This window comes from Triticum aestivum, chromosome 7A (genome assembly GCF_018294505.1).
Source record: "Triticum aestivum cultivar Chinese Spring chromosome 7A, IWGSC CS RefSeq v2.1, whole genome shotgun sequence".
NCBI classification, from domain to species: Eukaryota; Viridiplantae; Streptophyta; class Magnoliopsida; order Poales; family Poaceae; genus Triticum; species Triticum aestivum.
Genome location: NC_057812.1, coordinates 721076080 through 721086326, shown reverse-complemented (window position 1 = coordinate 721086326; position 10247 = coordinate 721076080). Strand labels below are relative to the sequence as shown.

Below are 10247 nucleotides of genomic sequence, written 5' to 3'. Positions count from 1 at the left end.
GCCGCCCCTGCCCTGCGCTGGCGCCGCACGCAGCCCCGCTGCGTGCCGCCCCTGCTCTGCGCTAGCGCCGCACCCCAACCCGCCGCGCGCCACCCCTGCCCTGCCGTGCCGCCGCCCCTGCCAAGCATTTTTATTTCATAGCATTTTTTCATAAATGTATTTTTTTGTATATGTGTGTGTATGTGTATATATGTGTGTACATGTTCATAGCATTTTTTTTTCATAAATGTAATTTTTTTGTCAATTTATGTATATGTTCATATATATGTGCATATTTGTAAAACAATTGTGTATGCATAGGAAAATTTATGTATATGTTTTTGTGCATATTTTTTGTCAATTTATGTATATGTTCATATTTAGAAGAAAAAAAAAGAGTGGAAAAATATGGTTAGTGCATTTTAGGTTAGTGTAGAGGAAAACGTAAAATAAGGAAAAGGAAGAAAAGTTTTATATATCTAGCTAGGAAAGGAAGAAGAAGAAAAAGAAGGAGAGGAAAAACGAAAATAAGAAGAGGAAGAAAGGAGAAGAAGAGGAGAGGAAGAAGAGGAGAAATAAATAAGAAGAGGATAAACGAAGAAAAAGAAGAGGAGAAGAAGAAAGGAATAGAGGATTTTTTCTTCTTCTCCTATTTTTTTTCTTCGATCTTCTCCTCTATTCCTTTCTTCTTCTCCTCTTTTTATTTCTTCTTCGTCTTCTTATTTTTTATCGGGTATGTCGTTGTCGATATACCCCCTCTCCGATAACATTATTTTCCCATGTATGTATGTCGTCGTTGTCGATATATATAACTCCCTCTCAGATAACTTCACATGAGGGGCGGTCGATATATATACCCCCTCTCAACCGTGATAACTTATACCACGGGAGCACCCCCCGGCCCTCTCGCTCGACCAAAACTCTCGAGGACACCCAAACCCTAGAAAAAAAACAATGTCGGTCTCCTACCCCCTCCCGCCGTGCCCCTACCCGATCGACAAACTCTCTTGAGGCCACCCAAATTTACCATGTTAAAAGAGCGTTGTTGTCGAGGCCACCCCCAACCCTTGAAGCGTTGTTGAGGCCACCCCAAACCCTTGAAGCGTTGCCGAGGCCACCCCAAACCCTAGAGAAGCGTCGAGGCCAGGCCACTAATATGATTCCTTATTGTGCTTAGCTAGCTAGTTCTATGTTTGCCACTAATATATCCATCTGTCATGTTTGAATAATAATTGCCATGTTGTAAATATTTGTAGAAACTATGGATCCGCACCCTCGAGACGAATCAACAGAAGCAGTGTTGGGGGAGATAATCGCACACGGAAGTGATGTCGTGTTGTCGTTTCTCAACGTCACATGCACCGATGGTCTGGAAAGATAGGATGAAGAAGCAGGCTACGACGATGATCAAACAATGGAGGAGGAAGGACACCGTGATGACGGCTCCGGTGACCGAATGGAGGGGGAAGGACACCGTGATGACGGCTCCGATGACCGAACGGAGGGGGAAGGACACCGTGATGACGGCTCCGGTGACCGAACGGAGTCCGACCAGGTATATATATTAATTAATTAAGCATGTGCTGACTATAGCTAATTGATGCATTAATTGTTTTTTGTATGTACACATATTAAATCTCTTCTTTTTCTTCTTTTCTAGCCCTCCGGATCGAGCAACACTTCGGTAACAAGACGAGGCCCGAAGAGAAAGTTGCGCACGTATGAAATGTACACGATCATCGAAATTGATCGCGCTGGACAACCGATTGAACCCCTCCGGACCAAGCAAAAATTTAATGCTCAGTGCGGGGTTCTAGTTAGGGACATGATCCCGATCAGCATCGAGCAATGGTTGAAGCCTAAGGACAAAGACTCTCAGGTGTCTTATGTCAGCGATAGGCAGAAAGATGATCTTTGGACCGTGCTGCAGGAAAATTTCACCTTCCCGCCAGATGAGGATCCGGAGAATCCAGTTGAAAAGCCAATGATCAAGGCTTATGCTCTTAATAAGATGGCTGAGCTATTCAGGAGGTGGAAGAATGAGCTGAAATCATCGTTTGTCGACCAAGACAAGACTCCAGAATTCATCAGCCGATTTGAGAAGATCAAAGATCAGTGGCCCGCATTTTTCACCAAAAAGAAATCTGAGAGAGCAGCGAAGATATCAGCGACAAAAAAGAAAAAAGCTGCAAAGAAGAAGCATCAACATCGCACGGGGTCAGGTGGCTACCTGAAAGCCCGATCGTTGTGGGACAAGGCTGAGAATGACCTCATTGCTAAAGGGATCGAACCAGAGACGCGACGCTGGCCAGACCGTTGCAGGACTTGGTTCTTTGGGGTTGGGGGAAAATTGGACCCTATAATAGGGAAGTGCGTTTGGACCAACGAGCAGCTGAACACACCCATCGAGAAGCTTCAGGAGTATATCGGAAAGGCACAGCAAGGGACGTTCGTTCCGGACAGAGAGAACGACGAGCTCACACAGGCCCTCGGGAATCCTGAGCACCCCGGACGGACATGAGGCACGCCAGGCTCCCTTTCGTGGAAGGCCGGATTTCCCGACGCAGGCGGTTACAAACGCCGGGAGAGCAAGAAGAAAAAGGAGTTGACCCAACTACAGGCGCTGCATGCAAGGGTACAAGCGCTAGAGGAACGAGACGAGGCCCACAGCACGCGACCTACCGAAGTTGCTACACCCGAAGCTACACCGCCATCTCAGCGGAGAAGCAGTGTGGCTTCCACGGAGCTACTTCAGGATCCTGTCTTCACGGTTCCTGCTAGCTACCCCGTGGACTTAATCACGGAGTATCACAATTGCCACCTTATGACCCAATGGATGGATATGAAAGTCAAGGCAGCTGTTGGCTCTGTTGCACGTCCTGAACCTGGCGGAACTTTTCACTGCCGGCCGATTCCAGAAGGATATGCTAGGGTGATGGTAGACGAAATAACGGAGGGATTTGAGGAGCTCGAGCTTGACCACCCTACCAGTGAAGGGGAGACTCGGCTGGGTTCTGCTCTGAAGACACCATGCCTATGGCGGAAGGAGCTCATCAACTTTCCAAACTGAACGCCTCCTCCTCCTCCTCCGGCGAGTCAGGGCACTCCGCCTCCTCCACCGCCTCCTCCTCCGGCGAGTGATCAGGGCACTCAGCCTCCTTCTCCGGCGTGTGGCGGCACTCCGCCTGCGCCGGAGCGCCCGAGTAGCCACCAGCCTCCTCCTTCTCCGGCGCGTGGCGGCACTCCGCCTCCTTCTCCGCCTGCGCCGGCACGCCCGAGCAGCCACCGGCCTCCTCCTTCTCCGCCTCGCCAGCAAGGGCGGAAGAGACCCGTTGCCGCCCCGGCTGCTTCGGCGCATTGTAGTCCTTCTGCTCCGCCTCGTAAGCAAGCACGAAAGAAGACAGCCGCTGCCGCTCCGTCTGCTCCGGCGTCTAGCAGTACAGTCGGAGGCGGCAGGCAATACAGATTCGGTCCACCTCTCAAGTCTCTAGAGAAGTTACCATACGAGAGGACCGTGGAAGAAAACACGAAGATCGTGGAAAAAGAAGTGAATGACTTCTTTGAAGGGGTGAAAGCAAAGACACATCCACCTCCGGAGGAGAAGGTAGACCGGGTGAAAGCAAAGCGCACACTCGATGCCCTGAGGAAACCACCAAAGTCTCCACTGAAAAACAACTATGAGCGCATTACTGCAAAGCTATATATCGAAGCGGAGCGGTCGAGAAATACTATCAGTGATCGAAGGTTAGCAAAACGACGAGTTGGGAAAAAATTGCCCAGCTCGACGAACAAGCGGACCAATCGTGCCTCCCGCTCAAGGTGTCTAGCGATATAGTCGCTAATGATCCGGGGATGGTGCCCGGTTATAGCAATCTTGAAGATTACCTGCCCGACGATGTCCATTATGATTTCTTGGAGGTGGAAGAACACCAATACCATTATGGGAAGCCTCTTGTCAAAGATGAAAAATCTCTAACAACGATGATGTGAAGATTCCATGATTGGTACATGGAAACCTGCAGAGAGTCTGGGGGGACGAATACTTTGTATCTGGGAGTTAAAGAGGAGCACGACCTCGTTGGAATTGATTTGTTGACTGTTCCACTTGAGGAGTTCTTCCAGTGGTTCAATCAAAAGGCCCTCGATAAATTAACGGTCACTTGCTACTGTCTGTAAGTACTACTTTTGTCATTAAGTCTCTATATATAGCTCAGCTCTTTCATTGCATGTATATATGATTATCCTCACTATATTATGCAGATTGAAGATCGTCGAGTGCAGAAAAGCGGAAATGTATGATATTGGTTTCATTAACACAAATCTCATAGATAAATTTGAGGTTGAAAAGAACGCCGATGATGTTGAGGCCAACTTGCTCAAATCATTGATAGTAAATCAAAACAAAGATAAAATACTCTTTCCTTACAACTTTGAGTGAGTGTTACTATCTTGTGCATATTCGGTTTCCCTTATTACTCGAGCGAGGTTATAGTAATGTAATTGATGAGTTATGCATGCATGCGCATCTTCCACTATATTCTCCTGGAAATTAAGCTTGAGCAGGGACTAGTAACCGTCTTAGACTCGAGACGAAAATCTCCCGAGACCTATGCGGACATGACTAAAATGCTCGAGAAGTAAGTTCAATCGATCATTATCGCACCATATCGGCAATTTTTTGTTCAATTCCTGATATCAAGTAGTTGTTTTGTTTGTCTCGCAGGGTTTGGAAAGTATTCACCACACAAGCTCTGGGATTGTCGGGGGAGCTGCAATGGACATACCCGAAAGTAAGTAGTACTAGCTAGCTAGTTCCGCGCATCTCCATCCCGTTGATTCTAGCTACTTTCATCAATGCCATTTATAATGCTTCATTATCAGTTTAATTGACCTCTATTTCTCGTAAAGTGCTTGTGGCAGGAACAAGGGAATGATTACTGTGGATACTACGTGTGTGAGTTCATCTACAACACGACTTGCAAAGATAAGCGGGGATACTCTAAAAGACAATTTGATGTGCGTAAGCAATAATATTCACAATTTCATTTTATTACACCATCATTTCTGTTGAGTTTCATTCATATATATGTATTAACCCCCTTCTTCAAATTAGACGTGGGAGATGCGGAATGAACTCCTACCAGAAGATCGCATGAAAGAAATTCAAGACGAATTAGTGGGATTCTTTCTTGACCACATCATCAATAAAGTTGGAGAATACCATGTGGAACTTGATTTCAGATGCTAGGGGATTGTAACAGATCTTACATATTGTATACGTATGTAGCCAGTAGCGTCGGATAGATAATACGAAAACTTGTTGTTCGACCAATCTCTCAGAGAAGGAGAGGTCGATCACTTCTCTCGGTATGCATGACAAACTTCTGTACTTAATGGTTTCCTTCATTTTCTTACTAGCTAGCGTGTCGAGGGCCTCTCTATACGTATAGTACGTAGCGTCAACCAAGCACGGAGATAAGAGAGGACATTTCTCTCTATTAATTAATTAGCTACCTAACACAGTATATGAAACACCTTAATTAACCATACAAAAACCCCAAATCCACCCCCCTTCAGAAAAAAAAACCCTAGCGCCTGAGCAGCTGACGCGTGGATGTCTATTGGTCCCGCTTGATGCCATCAACCGGTACTAAAGGCCCTTCTGTCTGGGCTCGCCATAGCGGCCACATGGAGGCCCATCTGTCCTGGTTCGTATAAGAACCGGGACTAAAGGCCAAGGGCATTAGTAACGACCCTTTAGTCCCGATTCCGCAACCGGGACAGATGGGCCTTATGAACCGGGACAAATGACCCTTTTTCTACTAGTGCGCCCCTACTTGGGACTGCCGCTGACGCTCAGAGACGGTGGCACAACTTCAAAGCCTTGTGGATTAGCTAGCCGGCTACCTCCCTAACTGGAAGGCGACAATGCTACCAAAGAGTGGGCACCTCACAACCATCACGTCCGTGCTTGCGCCATCCCAATACATTTGATGCTAGCATTGGACTTACCACCAAAAACGTTGGCAGTGCTTGGCAAAACCTGTCATGGTTTCCTTTGGTGTGGAAAGAAAGAAGAAAATGGTGGCGACTGCTCAGTTGCGTGGGAAATAGTATGCAGACTAAAGTGGGCTGGTGGCCTGGGAATTCCGAACTTGCGCTGGTTGAATAAGGCGCTTCAAGCACGGTGGCCATGGCTTCAGCAATCTAACAAATCGAAACCATTGACGGAGTTTGACATATTTGTGCCGGCGGAGTCTTTGGTCCTGTCTCAGGCGGTAGCTAGAGCCATGGTGGGAAACGGGAAGAGTACACTATTCTGGGAGGATCGGTGGATCAATGGCTTCATGATACGTGGACTGGCTCTGAAATCTATGGAAGGATCCCAAGGCATATAAGGATGACAAGATTGGTCTTGGACGCAATCACGAATGACACCTGGGCAAGAGACATAGGCCCAGACCTCACAGCCGTGGCACTGACTGAATTTCTGAGGCTTTGGCCGAGGGTCACAACGATGCAGTTAACCGAGGATGTGGAGGATTTGATATGTTGGGCTTGGGAAAAAGATGGCCAATTCTCCGCGCGCTCAGCATACGCGGCTAAGTCCATGGAACTAGAGGTGTCACCAACAACATCGTTCACGTGGCAGTCCAGAGCACCCTTGTAGTGCCGCATCTTTGCTTGGCTAGCCATCAATGACCGATGCTGGACATCAGATAGATTGGCTAGGCGAGGGATGCCACGTCAAGACGCATGCCTGTTGTGTGATCAACATGATGAGACCATGCAATACTTACTATTCAACTGTGTCTTTGCGAAGCAAGTTTGGCATTGGTACAGTGTGGTCATCAGTGGACAAGAGTTTGAGACTTTGAGCCACGGGATAATGAGACTTTGGGAGAGTGGTGCATCAAGCAAGACCAAAGCAGGGAGCATCGAAGATCTACACACGCCAAATGCCTCCTTGGTATGTGGATGTTATGGAAGCATCAGAACGTCATCGTCTACAATGGTGCGGGTCAGTAGCACAAATTACCCAATGACTCGAAGAGGAAGGAATATTATTGGTGAAGGCAAGCCTAGTTAAGGACGAGATACGGGGTTCGAGGTGGAGGGCTCACCATGGGTAGATCGGGAGTGTTAATGAGGTGGTGTTGGATGTAAATCCACATGTTAATATTTGTCAAACCATGGAGTTTTGTGGAGTCTTCCGCCTCCTTTAATGAATGATACGCACACTTGTGCATATTCGAGAAAAAAAATTCTTTGTTTGAAAAATTTCTGCTTACAGATACGCTCCAAGTATGCCATATCTTTTTTTGGAGCATGAAAGATAAGCTATTGCACTTTATATCTCCGTCCAAACTGCGACCGCTATAGTAACAAATAGCTACCCTATTTGGCAGAGCTTGCCGGCGGCTATAGCTACAGCTATTAACTTGTAAGTGTACAGGAACTAAAAACAGCCCATAATCAATTGTACATGTAAATTTAATACCAAACCACAATGTATATACCACAATAACATATAAATAAGAAACCAACCATCCAAGAAAATAAATTATCTATCCACGTGCTAATTAGCTACTAGACTGATTCTTTTTGGTCATTACTTGACACGTGTTTTGTGTTAATAATTTTTTTTACTTTGAAAACACTATTGTAAGTATTTTCTGTAACATATGCCATAGCTATAGCTCGGACCACACCACAAAGCCACAAAGAACAATATTTAAAATCTTAGGGATTGTCTTCTAGTCCTCCTCAATGCAAGCTGCATTGGGCCGACAATCTTTTCTTATCGCGTTCATGTACGCCTTCTAGTCTACATGAACGACTTCTCGACTGCTGCCTGTACAAACTTCTGTGTTTCTACAAGGTTGCTCCGACAAAATGGAGCTCCAGATGCGGCAACAAGCTATGCTCAAGGAGCACTGCCGGTGGATGCAGAAGAAAGACTACACGGATTTCTTGGAGGACTTATGTAAAGGAAAATTTTATTAAGTATATGACCATGGAATTTTTCCTCAAAAAGAAGGATAATAACCTTGGGAGTGTAAGACACTCCATTTATTTTTCTTCATCAGATCACATCATCCATATATAAACAAAGCAAACTTCAAAGGTTTTTAAGAGTACGTACATCTTGCTGGATAAATATCATAAACTTTTGTGAAACCATTCATTGATAGACCTCGAAGACATCTCATGCCCACTTGATAATTTCGTAGTCAATATTGTACCCGGATTTCGTGAAGAGCTCATGCCGGTCATACTTATTCCATCAACGGCTCTCGTATTTGGAAGCATAATTAGCATGTACGCGAGAAAGAAGCACAGTCATTATATCAATATACATAGACAAACACACTTATTATTTAATACATAAAAAAGGAATGATACAATTAAAGATGATAGAAATTACAAGCTTGTCACTGTAGCTGTTACATGATAGTAATATCCTTGCAAACATAATAAGGAACTCCCTTTATTTTTCTTCATCGGAGCACACCACCCATACATAAACAAAACACACTGCAAGGGTACTTTAGACAGAGTACGCCTTTTGGATAAACTTTTGAGAAAGGCTTCACTTGTAGACCTCGATGACACCTCGTGCACCGAGTTTCTTGATAATTTTGTAGTCGGTGAAGCCTGCTTTCATGAAGAGATCACGCCAGTCATTTTCGCTACGTTGGCGGCCTCTGGTGAAGACAAGCATGAGCAAGTCCATGAGAGTCTGGGCCTCAAACATGACAGGTCCTAGTGATGGTTCAACCACAATGTCAATGACAATCACCTTCCCTCCTTCCTCACGGGAAGGAATGGCATTCTTACACTGGGTTAGGATCTTCACACAATCGTCGTCACTCCAGTGGTGCAGCACAAGCTACGTACAAAGAGTATATATATATATGTAGCCTTGTTAGCCTCAGTTGAGTCATAAATTATACTCCACTACCGTAGTACAAGATTAGTAGATTTATTTGGTTTGACTTCAGTGGTGAAGAATAAATAAATTATAGTACTACTAGGAGAAAAATTAATGTGCCCTTTCCATCGATTCACATATAATACATTCATGGAACAACGAAAGTACGTACCTTGAGCATCACTGCCTGGGCCTTTGGGACGGTGTGGAAAAGGTCACCGGCAACATAGTTGACTACGCAGTCGGATGGAGTTTTTTCGATCACCTTGGGGAGATCCAGCACGGTGCACTTGACGTGTGGGTGGGCCTTGGTGATGGCCCTCGCCGTCTTTCCGTCTCCACCACAGCAGTCTGTCAGTGATTCAAGCCCCTTGAAGAGGTCATGACACTCACGCATGATGGTGCCGATCCCCAGGTTATCGTGGGCTTCCAGACCTTCGGTGACCAGCGCGTCGAGCTCCGGGTCCAGGGCCGCGGTGCTCTCGTCGAAGAGGGACGCGCTATGCACGTCCTCGAACACGGACGGCACCGGTCCGGCGACGTCCTTCTTGAACCAGTCGGCCATCCCCAGCGCGGCCTCCATGTAGTGCGGCGACGTCCCGGCGAGCACGAAGGACGTCTGGCTGTGGTGCTCGTCCGCGACCACGTCATCCACCAGGACACGGGAAAGGGGGTTGAGGCGGAAGAGCTCCGCCCCGGACTCGTCCTTGCCGCCGGCAGCGAAGACGCCAGAGGTGACCAGCGCGCGCATCAGGCGGCCGAGGAACGGCTGCTTGCTCGCGGGGATGGACAGCGCGTCGGCCAGGTCGGGCAGCGAGGTGACCCCGCCGAGTTTGTGCATGGCCGTCGGGATGCCGAGCTTGACGGCGCATCGGAGCCCCATGGAGGTGAGGTAGTAGAGGGTGTGGCGCCACAGGTCGGCCTGAGCCTGCAGCAGCTCGGCATCAGTGGGAACCTCGATCGCCGGTGCCTGGGCGGCCATTGTTTTTCGTGTCTCGGATCGATCACTGGCTGTTTTTTCTCTGCTCACCTTGACCTAATCTCATGTCCGTACTATCTGATGTGAGCGAGAGCGGGGTTTAAATAGACCGTGCCATGGCTGAAGTTGATAGTAGTATTACTTTATTACTTATAATATGGCGTCACCCTCGCGTGGAGCGCGAGGTGGATTTTTTTTGTATCTGCTCAGCTACTATTCGACCTTGGTTTAAATAGACTGTCATGGCAGTTGCCCCAGCTTATCTTCTATACTGTTTTTTTCTACGAAATCATATACTGTTGAAATTATTAGCTTTACTTTAATATTACTTGGCGTCACTCTCGCGTGGAACGC

General features: G+C 47.0%; 1 protein-coding gene across 1 annotated transcript; it reads right to left on the bottom strand.

The window, feature by feature from the left end:
• Positions 1 to 8340: 8340 nt before the first annotated feature.
• LOC123149694 (probable O-methyltransferase 2) lies at positions 8341 to 9974 on the bottom strand. The gene is made up of 2 exons (XM_044569401.1): positions 9087 to 9974; positions 8341 to 8872 (listed from the first exon to the last, which is right to left on the bottom strand). Exons 1-2 carry the CDS (start codon positions 9894 to 9896, stop codon positions 8573 to 8575), a joined length of 1110 nt encoding a protein of 369 aa, XP_044425336.1. The 5' UTR covers positions 9897 to 9974; the 3' UTR covers positions 8341 to 8572.
• Between the last annotated feature and the right edge of the window lie 273 nt (positions 9975 to 10247).